We start from the raw sequence: 17787 nt of genomic DNA, 5'->3' as shown, positions 1-17787 counted from the left end.
TCTCAATCCACATCGAATACTAATTCGTTATCAGCATCGAACTTTCGATCGTTTTACATAAAAATCTCAAACAATTCGTCGCTAGAGATATGATCACGACATCTGCATCGATAGTTCCCAGACATCGATAAAGAACCCAGTGCTGGAAAATTAAAATACAAATATATCGGTGGTTCATCATCCCCAGCACGACCCACAGTTGCTGTGAAAATTCGGACGATTTTGTGTGTGGCTCCTCCTTGCTCAAATAACTTAATTAAGTTAGAAGCTGTCAGTAACGTGACAAATATAATCCGCTTATTACAGCCTTGTGTAAGGGCCTTTTGGTAAAAACCTCACCCGCATTTCTACGTAAAATGGCAACAGCAGCCAATACCGTGACAGCTGCCGGAGCACCGAAAGATGGTGCGCCTCCAGCCCCAGCGAAGACGTTGTCCGGAATTGTGAAACAAGTAAGTTCATTTGAATAAAAAGGAGTTGGGGCGGACTCAGGCTGTGCGTGGACTCAGCCTTAGGGAACTTGCTCGCAATTTGGAAAGGAAATAAATGTATTATCTGTCATCAGCGTGGCAAATGCGGCGGCTTGTTAAAATGACCGAGTGCAGCTCTGACAAGTGCGAAAGAGACGTGCGTATTGACGCTATGAGTGTGTGAGTGACACGTTGCACACGCTTGTCCAAAGAAGAAATGAAAGTTATCGAAGGTGCCAACCTGGCAGATTTTCTTCAGCGCGGTGCTAGTTTCGTATGCGTATGTATGTACATATGTATATATGTATGTGTGTGTATTCGTTCATTCGTGTGCCTGAGAGGTTGTTGTTATTGTGGACATTGGCAACGTCATCAACACAATTTGCCGGTGTTTCTGATCGCTTTTAATGGCGCTGTTTACTATGAAAGCATTTTTGTGGACTCGAACGTTGCCATGTACATAAAATATGGCTATTTTTCTGTTTTATAAAAAGCACTGCTCGGTGTATGGCAATTTGTTCGTTCCTAACCTATTCGGCGAATACATTGGCCCTCGGCAGGCATTTCGCCCCAACATGCAGGCGTACATACATATGCATGTACATGCATGTATGTATACAAAATAAATAAATATAATTCCGTTAAGGATTCATTCTCCCAACTTTCTCTTTTCGACAATACTGGCCCAATTGACCATTTCCGTCACTCCCATGATATTTTCAGACACATAAATAAACTCGATGCACCTTTGTCCTGGTCTATGGTGATAACAATTATCTGTCGATCCGTTTATAGAAAGAAGGAGACACAGACCAGACGGTGTGTCGTTGGCATCCGTACGTTTTAACAGCAAAACCTGTTGAGCATTTTTAGAGAAAAGGCCGCCCTTTTTGTCATCGAAACGTATTCCGATAGGAGTTATAAAAAGATTTATTGGACAAAATTTCTAGGAGAATATTAGCCACAGGCGGTATTTCTTAGTTTGTCCAATTCGCACGTGCTCTACAAGCCTAAATGTGCACAATAGATGCACTTTTCAGCAGACTCGACCGTTCTACTGATCACCAAGTAGAGAGCTGCAAAGTTTCCCAGCTTTTCTGTTGAATTCGGGGGCATTGTTATCTTAAAAAAATTTTTAATAATATTTAAATAAATACAAAATATCGATAGCATTTTAAATAGATTGTGATTTAAGAGGAGGTGGAACAATGGTCGAAACAATAGACGATAGCATCCGATAGTGTCGAAAAATAACAATGCCACCACTACCGACATGTGCATGCCACTTTAACCTCACTTCGGGCCTCGTTCGCTATTTTTTAGGTGCTCTCTGGCGACACATTGGTAATACGCGCCACCAAGGGTGCCCCACCTCCGGAGAAACAAATTACCTTCTCACATGTCCTAGCACCGAAACTAGCTCGTCGTCCCGGTGCTGGCGGTGACGAGACTAAAGACGAACCTTGGGCCTGGGAGTCAAGGGAATTCCTGCGTAAGAAGTTGATCGGCGTTGAAGTGACGTTCACTTTCGACAAGCCAGCCAATTCCAACCGGGAGTACGGTTTCGTGTGGATTGGAAAGGATAAGGAAACTGGCGAAAATGTGGTTGAGTCGATTGTGCGCGAGGGTTTGGTGTCCGTCCGCCGCGAAGGACGCCCCACGCCTGAGCAACAAACTCTAATTGAGCTGGAAGACCAAGCTCGTGCCGCTGGTCGGGGTAAGTGGTCGCATAATGTGAACGCCGTAGACAAGGTTCGTAACATCAAGTGGGCTCACGAGAATCCTGCCCACATTGTTGATATCTATGGAGGAAAGCCTGTCAAGGCTATCATCGAACACGTGAGAGACGGCTCGACTGTGCGCGCGTTTCTGCTGCCCGATTTCCATTATATAACTCTCATGATATCCGGAATTCGTTGCCCGGGCGTAAAGCTGGATGCTGATGGCAAGCCCGACCTTAGCGTCAAGGTGCCGTTCGCAGATGAGGCCCGCTACTACGTCGAGACACGCCTCTTGCAACGTGATGTCGAGATCCGACTGGAATCGGTTAACAACTCAAACTTCATCGGATCGATTCTGTATCCGAAGGGCAACATTGCAGAGTCGCTGTTGCGCGAAGGCTTAGCCAAGTGCGTGGACTGGTCCATGGCGGTAATGAAGACAGGTGAGTGTACAGTCCAACCGACAGTATTCATTGACAAGGTCATAGGCAGCTCGTTTGCTCAGCGTAGCACCCAATTGGTACATAACCTTGCGATGTGCTGCTTTACTGAGCAGGCGGCTGCTAGATAAATGACGGACTCCAAGAATATTGTGGCAGATTCATATTGCCGCTGTGTTCATTTCACCCCGCCGACATCCGCATTCTCAGATAGAAATTTGTATTAATATATTTCAACATTTCAATTAAATACGTTTGTTTCTTCCGTTTGCAGGTGCGGATAAGCTGCGCGCTGCGGAGCGTATTGCCAAGGAGAAACGCCTTCGCCAGTGGCAAGACTATCAAGCAAAAACACCCGCTTTTAACTCGAAGGAAAAAGATTTTGGAGGCACTGTAATCGAGGTCTTCAATGGCGATGCTGTCAATGTGCGTCTCTCGAATGGCCACGTTAAAAAGGTGTTCTTCTCGTCAATAAGGCCGCCACGTGACCAGCGCGCTGTGGTTGGCACGGATGGTGAGGAAATTGTGAAGGCACCACCGCGTGGAAAGAACTACCGGCCGCTTTATGAGATTCCGCACATGTTTGACGCGCGCGAATTCCTGCGTAAGAAACTGATCAACAAGAAAGTGCAGTGTAATCTGGATTACATCTCGCCGCCTCGCGAAAATTTCCCTGAGAAGTACTGTTACACAGTCTTGATCGGTGGTCAGAATGTGGCTGAAGCCATGGTGGCTAAGGGCTTGGCTACATGCGTCCGCTACCGCCAAGATGATGATCAGAGATCTTCCGCCTACGATCAACTGATTGCTGCTGAGCAGCAAGCTATCAAGGGACTGAAGGGCCTGCACGCAAAGAAGGATAACGCTACTCTGCGTGTGAACGATCTGACTGTTGACCATTCCCGAATCAAGGTGCAGTACTTGCCCTCGTGGCAGCGTGCCCTTCGATCCGAAGCCATCGTCGAGTTTGTTGCGAGCGGCTCCCGTCTGCGTATTTTTGTGCCAAAGGACAGCTGTCTGGTGACATTCCTGCTAGCAGGAATATCTTGTCCGCGCTCTTCTCGCCCCGCCTTGAATGGCGTACCTGCCCAAGAAGGAGAACCGTTCGGTGACGAAGCTCTTACCTTTACCCGCGAGCGTGTTTTGCAACGCGACGTTTCCGTGCATATTGATACCACTGACAAGGCAGGCTCTGCAGTCATTGGCTGGCTGTGGACCGACAGCGGGGCCAACCTCTCAGTTTCTCTTGTGGAAGAAGGTCTTGCCGAAGTGCACTTCAGTGCTGGAAAGTCTGAGTACTATCGCCTGTTGAAGAGTGCCGAGGATCGTGCCAAGGCGGCCAAGAAGAACATCTGGGTCAACTATGTGGAGCAAGTGGAGCAAGAGGAGAAGGTTGTTGTTGAGGAGGAAAAGGATGAGAAGGTCGTGGTAGAGCGCAAAGTCAACTACGAAAATGTAATTGTTACTGAAATTACCGAGACTCTAACATTCTTCGCACAGTCGGTGGAGAACGGCCCCAAGCTCGAAACACTAATGAGCAAGCTGCATGCTGACTTCCAAGGCAATCCCCCCATCGCCGGATCGTACACGCCCAAGCGTGGCGATCTGGTGGCCGCTCAGTTCACCTTCGACAATCAATGGTATCGCGCCAAGGTGGAACGAATTCAGGGAAGCAGCGCTACCGTTTTGTACATCGATTACGGCAACAAGGAGGTAAGCGTACGACCATAGATCATATGAAAACATTATGTGCACGCTCCTTAGATCCGTTTCCGCCTCGAAGTGAAACGCATGAGTCATAAGCTTGCTAAATCAAAACTGCTTCTGCGTGTAACGTGTTGACCTTGCACGAGGGTGTGCACCAAACTCTACAGTAACGCCGAATGGGTGCTCTGTGCCGAGCCGTGAGGTGTTCTCTACAACGGTGCAAAGGATGATCCATATTTTTTGGTTCAACCGCTGTCCACAGTAGCTGCAATAACTCGCGTGCGAAGCAAGTGCCCAGAGTTACTGGGGGCACCCGAATCGTGCTTCGTCATACGTCTCCAGTAGCGACACTCACTATACAAAATGTTTTCGTTTGCGGTATGCTAATGTATGTTTTTCCTTCAGACCCTGCCCACCAATCGTTTGGCCGCCTTGCCACCAGCCTTCAGCAGCGAGAAGCCATATGCTACGGAGTACGCTTTGGCTTTGGTTGCTCTGCCTGCTGACAACGAGGATAAGGAGGAAGCCCTACGCGCTTTTTCTGAAGACGTTTTGAACCATAAAGTGCAGCTTAATGTGGAGTTGAAGGTGGCCGGAGCACCGAACTTGGCCACACTGCACGATCCGACAACTAAAGTTGACTTTGGAAAACAGCTCGTTGCCGAAGGCCTCGTACTGGCGGAGAAACGTCGTGAGCGCAAGCTCAAGGATCTTGTGGATCAGTATAGGGCCGCGCAAGAAACCGCTTTAGCCGCCCATTTGGCCATCTGGAAGTACGGAGACATAACACAGGACGATACTCCCGAGTTCCGCTAGGAGTTGGCTTAAAACGTGGAGTAGGCCTGTGGCGTGGAGCGCGTTGCTAGCCGAAATGTTTGTCTGCCACATACCCGCCCTTTATATACATAACAACAAGCAACAACTTAAAGAATATGAAATTACTAATTCTATCTATACACACCAATATATATGAAACATATACTAAATTGGAAAACATACATACATTTGAGCAATGGCATGGAAGAACACAATACACATTTTGTATGCTTTAAGCAGCTGGTAAATCGATATCGATTTTCGTTTTCAATTTTTTTTTTTTCAAACATGATCCTTTAAATAAATATACGACACAAACTAGAAGCAATTGAACTTTTTGTATCCTCCATTAAATAGAGACACATAACACAGAAAGTAATAACATTTTTGCATGAGTAGAATATGCTGCGTATATGTAAACCGAAAAGATACACTTTTTAAATTTGATTATTTTATTTTATTGTAAAGTGTTTTTGCATTACTGAGTAAATACATCTAAAGAATTTTTTATAAAACAAATTCAGACATTTCACTTCTTACGCTCCAGCGAATGAACCTTTTTCATAATACTCTCAATATTGAAGTCCTTCGGGATCTCGAGAGCTTTCTGTCTGTCGAGCAAAGCCTGTGTGGTAGCCAGTTGATTGCTGCGATGCAGCTCAACGACTCCGTCAGGAATCAATTGTTTTTCGGCCGTGGATTTAAATCTAGAGTGCGAGGAAAATAAATTAATTGATATTCATTATATGAATGCATTAAACGGGGTCCTGATTACCGTTCCAATACAGCTACATCTTTGGATGTTTCGTCGATTAAAGTCTTGATGCGCTGCAGATCTGTTTGCTTCTGCGCGATTATCAGGTTGTTTTCTATGCGGTCTCTTTTTAGTCCATAGTATAAGTCACTTAAATAGTTTAATTCCAACTCGTGAACGCCCAAGTCAGCATACAATTGTGCACTCTTGCTCAAAAGCGACAAATCTTCATTGGAAAAATCGCGCAGTTCAACACCAGCTATCTTCAACAGACTTTCATAATGTTGACCCAGGTCTTTCAGTGCCTTTATCTCTTCTTGCAGCTTTAAATTCTCTACACATAAGAATGAAAATTAACTTAGTTTCATTAAAGATTTCCATTTAACTCACCCATTATAAATAAAGATGCCCAGACTATCGTTGACTGATCAACTCTTTTTCCCGCTTGTTTTCAAACTATCGAATCCAATCTTGTGCTAAATGCTACGACAAACACTGTAAACTAAAGCTTTGGTCGCCGTAACTCTGTTTTAATTAAACAAAATAAAGATATCAAATCAAACTGGTCGCAGATTGTTTTTGGCGCGTGCACTTTTGGTAAACTCAGCAATAATTGTATCGTGCGTCGATGGTTTTCATTCGATGCATCGATTAACGAAATGTCACTCCGCACTGTCACTAATCATACAGAGAATAGATGTACCAGTGTTCACACAACGAAAATGTCGCAAACGAATTGACTGCGGACGGTCCCACGGTCTTAGGCTCTGGCCATCACACACAATATGTGATATATGATTGTATGTTTTTTTTTTAATTTTCAGCGCTTGAACAGTTATTCTGATATTGTGGGGCAAGTAATAAAAATGTTCAAGTAATGGGTATGGAGCCGAGAAGCGAAAAAAAAATCGAAATTATACACGCATTAACACAACACAAATCATTTCACAAGAGCCGAAAACCCTGGGATCGTCCGCAGCGAAGTCGTTTGCGACATTTTCGTTGCATGAACTGGCACATCTACATATATACTGTATGGTCAGTGGCAGGGCTGTGACTTGAACATTTATCGGAGATTTCGCTAGACTAGCCTAGCAGAGCATAAAATCGATTTTGTACTGCTACTTTTTCTTTGTTTACTTTTCCTGTGCAAATTATAATTAAGTATTTAAAAAACTATCACTTAGTGTCGACCCTGCGTGTTTAAGTTGCAGAAGCTCCGGGTTCTGTTAATTTTCCGAAGCAAAATGTAAAGCATAATGAATGGCAAATCGATCGATTTTTGACAACGAAGTGGGAAAGTAGCGGTGTCTCATTTTGGGTGTGTGTGTACTGCGCCCAGCTAAAAAGTTGAACACTTTTGAAAAGTGAACCAAATAAAAGTTTGCAACGAACTCGAATTCTTTGGACATGGAGTCTACTTCCTCATTGCCTGGGTACATTCGCGAGAAACTCGCTGAATTAGATCTAGAGCTCTCAGAAGGTATGTAATTGTATCCATATGTATATACATATGTACTTGCCTATGTATTTAGTTTTCATGTTTTGATTACCCCCATGAAAGTAAATACATATATTTGTGTGCAATATTGTGCAGTCAATAATTTTTTCATCCCAAACACAGACAGTGCTTTTTAAGCCGTCTTATGTATTAATAAATATGTAATGCAATCAAAAAATGTTTCAAATTAATAAATTCATGTGATTCCGATACATGCGCCTAGCAGAATGTGGTGTAAACATGATTTTAAATATTTAATCAGCATCTGTGCATTCTCTCATACAAGCATATGATATGTAGCTTTGTGTGTATACATTCATTCATGCACACTCATATGCGATTATGCATATCTAACAACAGCCGAGATAACTGTTAAAGTTGTAATATAATTAGCTTCCAGCCGTTAGAAATGCATTTGTGATATGTCCCTATATTTTTTCAGGCGACATCACGCAAAAGGGCTACGAAAAGAAGCGAGCCAAGTTATTGCAACCGTTTCTAAAAAAGCATGAAGGTATGTACGAAATTGGGAGGATTTGAAATATTGTCTTGTGCCATTTAGTTACACATTTCCTGCATACTTTTATGGACAGCCATTAGCGTCGACAAGGCAAAAAGTACGCCGCCACCGCCATATTACAACGTTAAAGATGCCAACAACAGCAACAGTCACGGAAACATCAATAATGATGGTGTCATAGTCTCCAGCGAAGGCTATAGCTATGTGACCGAAGTACCTTCTCTATCCTCTTCACAGCAAAGACATTCCAAAAAGTTAGACTTTCATCAGTCTTCCTCGATAACAGCATCATCAGCCGCTCAAAGCGGACCGGCTGGGACACCTGGGTACGAGAATATGCGCCCGCAAGGCGGTGCAGTCGGCGATCCAGGCTATCAGAATACACGCGAACCGAGCGGTTTTCAAAATCAGTCCCATTCCTCGTCAAATAATAGTCAACACCGCCAGCGACGCACACAGCGCAAAGTAACGCACAATGAGAAACGTTATCATTCGGGTAGGTCTATCGCAATAATTGAAACCATTGTATTTCTACTACAAGCGTGAATTCAAACCGCAGAGGTGCGTCAGGAGGCCGTTCAGCAGGCCTTAGCAGCACTTAAAGGTCGACCGAAACCTAGTCTTCCGATGCCATCAAAGCGCACATCTGTGCTCAACCGTAGTCCTGGCTGTAACGATGAGCTGGACTCATCTACAGATGACGAATCGATACCAGAGGAGACCATTTCCCCCGACAAGGAGTACAACTATCCGCGCGATCACATAAGCAATAGCATGATACCACCAGAACCGATAATAAAACCACCAATTCGTGAATCATCCATGAGCTCGCAGCAGCATCTGCGACTTGATGTAAAACAGTCACAAACGCCAAATCAGAAGTATTCATCATCGAACAGTGCGGCAGAGAGACGGCCACCCCAAAATCTGCCCCCACTTGTGAGTATAGACTTTTAGACTTGTAGGCTATATAAAACCTATAACTATTATAATAATAATATAATCGTTATTGCACGGCGAAACGAGTCAACTACAAAATATTATATATTAAATTTAAAATTTAAAATTCCTCTTTTTGCACAGCCAACATCTGATACATCGAGTATGGAGTCACCGCCTATTGCTTACAAGCGAGACAGTGACTTTTCGGACAAAGCATTTAAGCAGAAGCAGTGTGAGTAATTGTATAAATTGTGGATATATTTGTGGATGTAGTGCTCACAAAAAGGGATTTGGTTTCATCACAAGTGCATCACATACATATGTACATATGTACGTACGTATGTACGTATCAGACCAACCCATTCATGCACAATAGATAGAGACCAATTTTCTTATAGTCAATTAAAGTGAACTGCACGTCGACCCAACCCCTTGTATAGCCCAGCTCCGTACAAACAAGCATTAATTTTGCGCTCTTTTATTAGTCAACGCTCCAGACATCACACAGTTTAATAATGCCCATCGCATTGCTGACCGCGTTACCCGATATGTGAACGTATCCCAAAGCGAACTTAGCGAGACAGATGCGAATGGTAAATGGAAGGTTTCCGCTAAAATACAGCAACTGCTGAACACGCTCAAGAGGCCCAAGCGTCGGCCACTGCCCGAATTCTATGAGGACAACGACATTGAGCTTGAGATTGCAGCGAACACTAAGGATCCGAATGCACCAAAACCGGAAGGCAGCACAATGACTCCCGTACAGGGCGAGCAGCTCTCGATACCGGCAGGACTGCCGCGCACGCTGGAGTGCGCCCTCCAGCGCTATGGCACAAATTCATTCAAAAGTCCCATGGCCACGGTGCTTGATCCTAATGGCAAAATAACAACCACCCTGACGTACGGAAAGCTGCTGTCACGTGCACAAAAGATAGCCTACGCACTGTCCACGAAGATATTTAGCAAAGGACCCGAGCAAGTGACTTTGAAGCCGGGCGACCGTGTTGCTTTGGTTTATCCGAATAACGATCCATTGAGGTAAGTTACGATACCAAAGACCTGTCTGTTCAAGGACCATATGCTAATATGCCAATGAATACTTTCAGTTTTATAACAGCCTGGTATGGTTGCATGTTTCGTGGCTTGGTCCCTCTGCCAATAGAGCTGCCACTCTCCAGCTCCGACACACCTCCCCAGCAGGTTGGATTCCTGCTCAGTTCTTGCGGCATAACTGTGGCGCTCACGTCGGAGGCTTGCCTGAAAGGTCTGCCCAAATCGAATACCACGGGCGAAATTGCGAAGCTAAAAGGATGGCCCCGCTTGCAGTGGTTCGTGACTGAACACTTGCCCAAGCCCCCCAAGGAATTCAACGTTGGCAACTTACGCATCGATGATTCAGCAGCGTCCTATATTGAGTACACCACTGATAAGGAGGGCAGTGTTATGGGTAAGTGGTGTATACACGTTTTTCCCAACTGAAATGTTCCCCATTATCACATATTCACATTTGTTGCAGGCGTGACTGTGACGCGGGCTTCTATGATCAATCATTGCCGGGCATTAACTATGGCCTGCCACTACACCGAGGGGGAGACCATTGTCTGTGTGCTAGATTTTAAAAGGGAAGTTGGCCTATGGCACGCAGTCTTGACCTCAGTTCTGAACGGCATGCATGTTATTTTCATACCCTATGCCTTGATGAAGCTGCGCCCCTCAAGCTGGATGCAATTGATCACGAAACATAGGGCCTCCTGCTGCTTGGTCAAGAGCCGTGACTTGCATTGGGGCCTATTGGCCACTAAAGACCACAAGGACATATCGCTGTCTTCATTGCGTATGCTACTAGTGGCCGACGGCGCCAATCCCTGGTCGCTTTCGTCGTGTGATCAGTTCTTGAACGTATTTCAAGCCAAAGGCTTACGCTCAGACGCCATATGCCCATGTGCAAGTAGTTCAGAAGTCTTTACCGTCTCGCTGCGTCGTCCGGGTCGTGGGTCATGTGGGTTTAGTCAGTCAGCCACAGGACGCGGTGTGCTCTCCATGGCAGCTCTGTCGCACGGCGTAGTAAGAGTGGACAGTGAAGATTCACTCACATCCCTAACACTGCAGGACTGCGGTCAAGTCATGCCGGCTGCGCAAATGGTGGTCGTGCGATCAGAGGGGGCCCCGGTCTTGTGCAAGACGGACCAAGTCGGAGAGATATGCGTTACAAGTGGTTCAACCAGCGCCAGCTACTTTGGGCTCGATGGAATGACAAATTCGACTTTTAAAGTTCAGCCCATATTGGAGGACTTTGATCAAACGAAAGAGGGTTCTGGGACGGGTACTGGAACTGGCACTGGCACCGGCACTGGCACTGGATCTGTTGGCATCATTACGAAACCCATTGGCGATGAATACTACGTCAGGTCGGGGCTCTTGGGTTTCCTCGGCCCTGGAGGCTTGGTGTTCGTATGCGGTTCCCGGGATGGGCTCATGACGGTTACAGGACGAAAACACAACGCGGATGACATCATAGCAACAGTATTAGCAGTGGAACCCATGCGTTTCATTTACCGGGGACGCATAGCAGTATTTAGCATTAAAGTACTTCGCGACGAGCGCGTCTGTGTTATTGCTGAACAGCGGCCCGACTGCTCGGAGGAAGAAAGCTTCCAGTGGATGTCGCGTGTCCTTCAGGCCGTAGACTCCATTCACCAGGTCGGGATATATTGCCTAGCACTAGTGCCGCCGAACCATTTGCCGAAGACTCCCCTCGGGGGCATACATTTGTGCGAGGCAAGGCGTCGATTTTTAGAAGGATCCCTTCACCCCGCCAACGTGCTGATGTGTCCCCACACGTGCGTTACGAACTTGCCAAAGCCCAGGGAGTTGCATCAAGGTGAGTTGCCTGCTGAACTCAGCTCTGAACTGAACTGAAAAGTGGTTTTAATTGTCTCAAATAATTGGCTTTGCTGGACTTTCTGTGCTTTCGTTATCTGATTAAAATACAAATATTGCTTTCCTCTATTTTTAACCACCAACAACACTACAACAATGCTGCGATTGCTTCTATGACCAATACAACAATACACTCAAAACACACTGCAACAAAACACAAAATAATAACAACACTGTATAAAATGAACAACAAAACACCGAAATGACAACATAACTAATGTTAATGTATTTGCTTTAATTAATAATTTACATAATCGATCCTTGTACAAAATCAACAAACAAACTACTAACCATTCCCCAAACAAACAAAAAGGTGTGCAAACTACTGCAAAACTAAGCTCATCATCTGGCTGTGGTATTACAGACACGGGTGTAGGACCAGCCTCTGTGATGGTTGGCAACTTAGTGCAGGGTAATCGTTTGGCTGAAGCACACGGACGGGACGTCGGACTGTCCTCCGAAGATTGTGAGCGCAAGGTTAGTAGTCGCCACCACCACAGCAAATTTTTGTTATTTTCAACGAAACATTGGTCTATACGCAGCCTCAACTAATAACAGGAGTACTCCGTTGGCGCGCCAATACATCGCCGGATCATATTATATTTACTCTGCTAAATTCGAAGGGTAAGTGTGTATAAGCTGTGTGTGTATAAGCGAATAATACTCTGCTCCCACACTGTACACTGTAGGTGCCATTGCCAAAACGCTGACATGCTCCGAGCTGCACAAACGGGCCGAGAAGATAGCGGCCTTGCTGCAAGAACGTGGAAGAATCGAGCCTGGTGATCACGTTGGTAAACATTCAAAGAAGAACATACTAATATGAAGTGATCCATTTCATTTGTGGTTCTTCTCGTACTTTCAGCACTCATATTTCCCCCCGGACTCGATCTACTATGCGCATTCTATGGTTGTCTCTATCTGGGAGCAATACCTATAACCATAAGACCACCCCATCCTCAAAACCTAAACACTACTCTGCCCACGGTGCGCATGATCGTTGATGTGTCAAAAAGCGGCATTGTGCTCTCTATACAACCGATTATTAAGCTTCTCAAGTCCCGAGAAGCTGCCACATCCATCGACCCAAAGACATGGCCGCCTATATTGGATATTGATGACAACCCAAAACGCAAATATGCCGGCATAGCCACAGTCTCCTTTGACTCTAGCGCTTATTTGGACTTCAGTGTATCAACCTGCGGACGTCTTAGCGGTGTCAATATAACGCATCGGTATGTAAACAATTAGAATCTCCGTATTATGAGTACATAAATAATTTGTATATTCGTTTATTCAACAGATCTCTCTCTAGTCTGTGTGCCAGTTTAAAATTGGCCTGTGAACTTTATCCGTCTCGTCATGTTGCGTTATGTTTGGATCCCTATTGTGGTCTTGGATTTGTAATGTGGACTCTTATTGGGGTGTACAGTGGTCACCACTCAATACTTATAGCCCCCTACGAGGTTGAAGCTAATCCCAGTTTGTGGCTGTCCACCCTCTCGCAGCACCGTGTTCGCGACACGTTCTGCTCATATGGTGTGATAGAGCTATGCACTAAAGCACTAAGCAATTCTATACCCTCTTTGAAGCAAAGAAATATAGACCTACGATGCGTGCGGACATGCGTTGTGGTAGCCGAGGAGCGCCCGAGAGTCCAGCTGACACAACAATTTTGCAAACTGTTCCAGGCCCTTGGTCTGAACACCCGATGCGTCTCCACTTCCTTCGGGTGCCGTGTGAATCCCGCCATTTGTGTGCAGGGGGCCAGTTCTGCGGAAAGTGCCCAGGTCTATGTGGATATGAGAGCGTTGCGCAACAACCGCGTGGCATTGGTTGAACGTGGTGCCCCGAATTCGTTGTGTGTCATTGAATCGGGCAAACTTCTACCAGGCGTAAAAGTTATAATAGCCAATCCCGATACCAAAGGACACTGTGGCGACTCACACTTGGGAGAAATTTGGGTAAGACTGTGGCTGATCTTTCGCTGGCGCTTGCGTTGAAGCTAACATGTCTCTTTTGCAGGTACAAGCGCCCCATAATGCAAATGGATACTTTACCATATACGGCGACGAAACCGACTACAATGATCACTTCAACGCCAAACTGGTGACTGGGGCTACAGCTGAGATATACGCACGTACTGGGTATTTGGGTTTTTTGCGGCGCACAGAGTGTTCACAGGCAGCTTCGTTACTAGACGAGACCACACCAAGTGTGGCTAGTCGTGACAGTGATACCGAATCCCTGAATTCCATAAGTCAACTGCAACTAAACTTCTCCAACGCCTCGTTGGGGGGCAACTCCGAGCATAGCATAGTAAGTGGTGCCGGCAACTCCAATGACCAGGAGCTGCACGATGCAGTGTATGTGGTCGGGGCTGTTGATGAAGTGATCTCTTTACGGGGCATGAACTATCATCCAATTGATATTGAAAACTCAGTGATGCGGTGCCACAAAAAGATCGCTGAATGGTAAGAACAACCACATTTGCCAACTAAATTTGCATTTATTTCATGCGAAATCTATTCCGCAGTGCCGTCTTCACCTGGACCAATTTGCTGGTCGTCGTTGTGGAGCTCGATGGCAATGAATCGGAGGCGTTGGACCTGGTTCCCCTGGTCACAAATACAGTATTGGAAGATCACCAACTAATAGTTGGCGTCGTTGTGGTTGTTGATCCAGGTTTGTACAAAAAAAAAAAAAAAAACAAAACAGAAGACTCAGTCAGTATGGCTTCCCTCCGCCAGAGGGCGCGCACTGCACGAGTAAGAGCGAGATGGAGAGACAAAGTATAAGAGTAAAATTAACGAGTGATTTTTGTGGGTGTGTTTTTGCAGGAGTGGTGCCTATTAACAGCCGTGGTGAAAAGCAACGGATGCATTTACGGGATGGCTTTCTTGCCGATCAGCTGGATCCCATCTACGTCGCATATAACATGTAAATACGCATTTAGTTAATGATGCAAATCACAATGCCACTGCGTAGCACAGAAACGTAAGCAAACCAATTTATTCTAACCTTATCCTTATCCTCATTTAACATCAACAACCATCGTAAATCAGTAACTAAATATGAAAAGGCTCATTTTGGACATGCTTTGGATAGCCCAAACAAATTACACATTTCCTTTAAGATTATTAGCATACTTAAAGCATAGTTGGTAAAACTTTCTTACAATTAACTGGACTATTAAACTATATGATCATACACGTATGCAAATAACAGAAACAACAACCAGAACAAGAACAAAAACAAAAACAAAAATTTCATATTTATGTGTAAGACGAAATAAACAACAATTTATATGCATATTATAAAATTATGGTAACTATGTTTATTTTTCTATTATTATTATACAAGAGGGCATACGGGGCACTACAACTACAACTACTATATATGATTCCCACTTTTATCGAGCTCCTGCAGCTCTGTACCCTCGATCTTATGAGAGCCGCGATCGTACCACCAGCGCAAAATGATTGTGCGACGTCTGCGGACCACAAGAAAAATGAGCAAAACCCACACTCCCTGCAGGCCATTCACCATATCGCAGAGAACCAGGTACTTGGAGTTGGATCCCGAGTAAAATGTGATTATTTCCAGTAGCCAGCTTACTATCATAATGATGCCCAGTAGACAAACGCATTTCGCACTGAAAACAGGTTAAAAGAATACAGTAAGGATTGCTCAAGTCTCAGACAGATGCAAGGTCCGCTTACTCCTTTTTCACATCTTCGTATTTTTGCTGATCGAATATGGCATCAGTTGGTCCAGCATGGTCATTCTTCTCTGCCTTTGTATAGCCATTAATGCGTTGAAAGCCGAAGAACGATATTACGTTAACCTGGAAGATGTCAGCGTATATAATGGTAATCCATCCATCAGCAGCTGTAGCTTACCAAAAAACTACAAATTAGAATTGTGGATACAGGAGGTATGAAGTAGCGCTGTGATTCTCGGATAGATTCCGTAAGGCCTTGCAGAAAGTACGATGGCATCCCCGGCAATCCCTTCTGCACCGTAAGCGTAACCAAAGTAGCCGGTCCCGTGAAGGCAATCAAACAATAGGACACGAAATTAATGGTGGCCCACGACTTGCTCAGTTGTATGCAGCAGGGCAGCTTGTACCACACGTTGAAGAGTACGTTGAAGCATACGCAGAAGTACCAAAAGAAATAGCTTAGTATGAAGAACTGTATAACGTAGCCAATGAATCCGGTGTACGGAATCCCGTAGATGTGCACAACAGAGTGCACAAAGTAGCCCGAGGCCAAGCACAGAGACATCAAACTCAGGCAGAGACCGTGCAAGTTCCGCAGCAAACGAAGGGTCAGATGCAAATAGCTGACTAGGAGCAGGCAGGGCATGGATATTAGCATTAGGACCGCCACCATTACCACCTAAAAGAAAGAGTAAGAAAGGCAACGTTAGTCGGGAACCAATTATTGGGCCAATTGGTCAAAAAAGGGCAATTACTTTTGCAAATGCAATTTGTTCTTCGACTTGAGTGATGCACGTGAAGGCAAATAAATGTCCCGTCTTGTCAATATCCAGGCAGTAGTTTTCTTCGACGGTGTAGGATTCGTTGTCATGATCGATAATCAACAGCGATCCATCTTGTAGCACAAAGAAAACATCCTCTTCATCGTCATATTGAAAGGAGCTGCTCTTGAAGTAAAGGCCATTGTAGTGCTTGAAAAAAACAACAAGTTGGAGATCGACTTACCTGTTACATGGGTTTCCAATATCATAGTCAAGAATCGTTTCAATTTCCAGATCTTCAATGCAATTATCAAACAGAACTGCGCTTATTACAGTCGGTTCAAACTTTAGTATGCCATTGTCGCACATCGAATCACTTTGATTTTCCCGATAGATGTCCAGGTTTTCCCCAAGCGGACAGCATTTTCGAAGGCGTGAAGAAGTCTTTGCTACTGGCTGTGCTCTGTTCTTCTCCCGTTGCGAACAGTCGGCTGGCCCCAAAGACGTCGATGTGCTCGATTCGGTTGAAGAACTTTTCTCGACGGAGGTACTCAAAGAAAACGTTGGGTCCAAAGGCTCACTTGTCGTTACATTGTCTATACCCTCAATATTACTAAAATAAGAGGAAATGGAAGGTATGGTAAATATTGTATATATTTTTAAAATTGTATTCTTACCTTAATTTGTTTGCACTGTACTGGTCGGTTGTTTGAGCCAATACTAATAAAGTGCTAGGGTATGTTGTTAAATAGACCATAACGATGGCTTGTAAAGAATAAAGCTTCATAGTTATATAGGATTCTTAGACGTATCTGAAAATAATGATGATAGAAACGAAGGGTTTGTATTGAAAGAGTTTTGAGAGAGAGAGAGAGAGAGTACAGTTTTTTCTGCCTATAGCCCTGCACCCCAGTAATATGTAAACAAAACATGTTTAAATATACACATGTGTGTACATAGGTTAGTTGCGGCTAACAGGTATGCTATAAAATACGTACGTATTTATCTTATCTGTTCGAAACCAAGGCACAAAAATTTGTCTCATTTACAGTTATCTTTATCAAACACATGACGTCAGATTGATAATGTACATAATTGCGCTGGTAGAAACATTTTTTCAGAATTACTTTCTTGGAATATGTGCCAGCTAATAAAAGTACATTGTCAGTGAATGACAAACCCTTGAAAAATGTAATGATAAGCACTAGGACGAAGCAGTATTGGATAATGAAGGTGGATAATGATTTTGGGCGCACGTATAACGGCTAACGCCTAACGCCCAACGGCTACCTAGTACATATGTATGTACAATTTTTATTTTTATTTTACGTACATGTGGAAAAATGTAAGTTCACTGCGCTAAAATTAAATTAAACCGAATTCGACCGCTGAAGTTACTTACTAGAATAATACTACACGAAATAAACAGCTCGTGTTCTGGCATTGTATCGGTGATAAGATATGACATTGTGTCGGTGATATGTATCAATA

The 17787-nt window shown here is 44.5% G+C and overlaps 4 protein-coding genes across 5 annotated transcripts; 2 read left to right on the top strand and 2 right to left on the bottom strand.

The window, feature by feature from the left end:
- The first annotated feature begins 177 nt into the window (after positions 1 to 177).
- LOC108151216 (staphylococcal nuclease domain-containing protein 1) lies at positions 178 to 5673 on the top strand. The gene is made up of 4 exons (XM_017279697.2): positions 178 to 452; positions 1794 to 2634; positions 2906 to 4344; positions 4744 to 5673. Exons 1-4 carry the CDS (start codon positions 357 to 359, stop codon positions 5152 to 5154), a joined length of 2787 nt encoding a protein of 928 aa, XP_017135186.1. The 5' UTR covers positions 178 to 356; the 3' UTR covers positions 5155 to 5673.
- Positions 5330 to 6542, bottom strand: LOC108151219 (augmin complex subunit wac). Its single transcript, XM_017279700.2, has 3 exons — positions 6299 to 6542; positions 5930 to 6242; positions 5330 to 5861 (listed from the first exon to the last, which is right to left on the bottom strand). The coding sequence occupies exons 1-3, from the start codon at positions 6300 to 6302 to the stop codon at positions 5684 to 5686; spliced, it is 495 nt and encodes a 164-aa protein (XP_017135189.1). The 5' UTR covers positions 6303 to 6542; the 3' UTR covers positions 5330 to 5683.
- Positions 6543 to 6980: 438 nt separating this feature from the next.
- On the top strand, positions 6981 to 15136 carry LOC108151215 (disco-interacting protein 2). Of its 2 annotated transcripts, none has more exons than XM_017279696.2 (16): positions 6981 to 7391; positions 7852 to 7923; positions 8003 to 8425; positions 8489 to 8868; positions 9013 to 9103; positions 9357 to 9909; positions 9978 to 10318; positions 10388 to 11752; positions 12176 to 12288; positions 12354 to 12435; positions 12501 to 12605; positions 12677 to 13046; positions 13115 to 13775; positions 13837 to 14285; positions 14348 to 14496; positions 14652 to 15136. In XM_017279696.2, the coding sequence occupies exons 1-16, from the start codon at positions 7319 to 7321 to the stop codon at positions 14753 to 14755; spliced, it is 5331 nt and encodes a 1776-aa protein (XP_017135185.1). In that variant the 5' UTR covers positions 6981 to 7318; the 3' UTR covers positions 14756 to 15136. The 2 variants fall into 2 exon arrangements, with proteins under 2 accessions (XP_017135185.1, XP_017135184.1); XM_017279695.2 differs by having other exon boundaries at positions 6982 to 7391; positions 12125 to 12288.
- On the bottom strand, positions 14976 to 17709 carry LOC108153657 (probable G-protein coupled receptor Mth-like 14). Its single transcript, XM_017283765.2, has 7 exons — positions 17630 to 17709; positions 16974 to 17108; positions 16541 to 16909; positions 16291 to 16477; positions 15714 to 16214; positions 15534 to 15658; positions 14976 to 15466 (listed from the first exon to the last, which is right to left on the bottom strand). The coding sequence occupies exons 2-7, from the start codon at positions 17081 to 17083 to the stop codon at positions 15205 to 15207; spliced, it is 1554 nt and encodes a 517-aa protein (XP_017139254.1). The 5' UTR covers positions 17084 to 17108; positions 17630 to 17709; the 3' UTR covers positions 14976 to 15204.
- Between the last annotated feature and the right edge of the window lie 78 nt (positions 17710 to 17787).

Source organism: Drosophila miranda, chromosome XR (genome assembly GCF_003369915.1).
Source record: "Drosophila miranda strain MSH22 chromosome XR, D.miranda_PacBio2.1, whole genome shotgun sequence".
In the NCBI taxonomy this organism is placed as follows: Eukaryota; Metazoa; Arthropoda; class Insecta; order Diptera; family Drosophilidae; genus Drosophila; species Drosophila miranda.
This window is presented reverse-complemented; position numbering and strand designations above follow the sequence as displayed.

Coding starts and splice junctions, on each gene's coding strand:
- LOC108151215 (XM_017279695.2), top strand. CDS start 7,319: ATGGAGTCTACTTCCTCATTGCCTGGGTACATTCGCGAGAAACTCGCT. Junction 12,436..12,500: donor TACTCTGCTAAATTCGAAGG/GTAAGTGTGTAT, acceptor TGTACACTGTAG/GTGCCATTGCCAAAACGCTG. Junction 13,776..13,836: donor CACACTTGGGAGAAATTTGG/GTAAGACTGTGG, acceptor TCTCTTTTGCAG/GTACAAGCGCCCCATAATGC.
- LOC108151216 (XM_017279697.2), top strand. CDS start 357: ATGGCAACAGCAGCCAATACCGTGACAGCTGCCGGAGCACCGAAAGAT. Junction 2,635..2,905: donor CATGGCGGTAATGAAGACAG/GTGAGTGTACAG, acceptor TTCCGTTTGCAG/GTGCGGATAAGCTGCGCGCT. Junction 4,345..4,743: donor TCGATTACGGCAACAAGGAG/GTAAGCGTACGA, acceptor TTTTTCCTTCAG/ACCCTGCCCACCAATCGTTT.
- LOC108153657 (XM_017283765.2), bottom strand. CDS start 17,083: ATGAAGCTTTATTCTTTACAAGCCATCGTTATGGTCTATTTAACAACA. Junction 16,478..16,540: donor ATTGGAAACCCATGTAACAG/GTAAGTCGATCT, acceptor CTTCAAGAGCAG/CTCCTTTCAATATGACGATG. Junction 15,467..15,533: donor TACGAAGATGTGAAAAAGGA/GTAAGCGGACCT, acceptor ACCTGTTTTCAG/TGCGAAATGCGTTTGTCTAC.
- LOC108151219 (XM_017279700.2), bottom strand. Junction 5,862..5,929: donor GATGTAGCTGTATTGGAACG/GTAATCAGGACC, acceptor CTCGCACTCTAG/ATTTAAATCCACGGCCGAAA.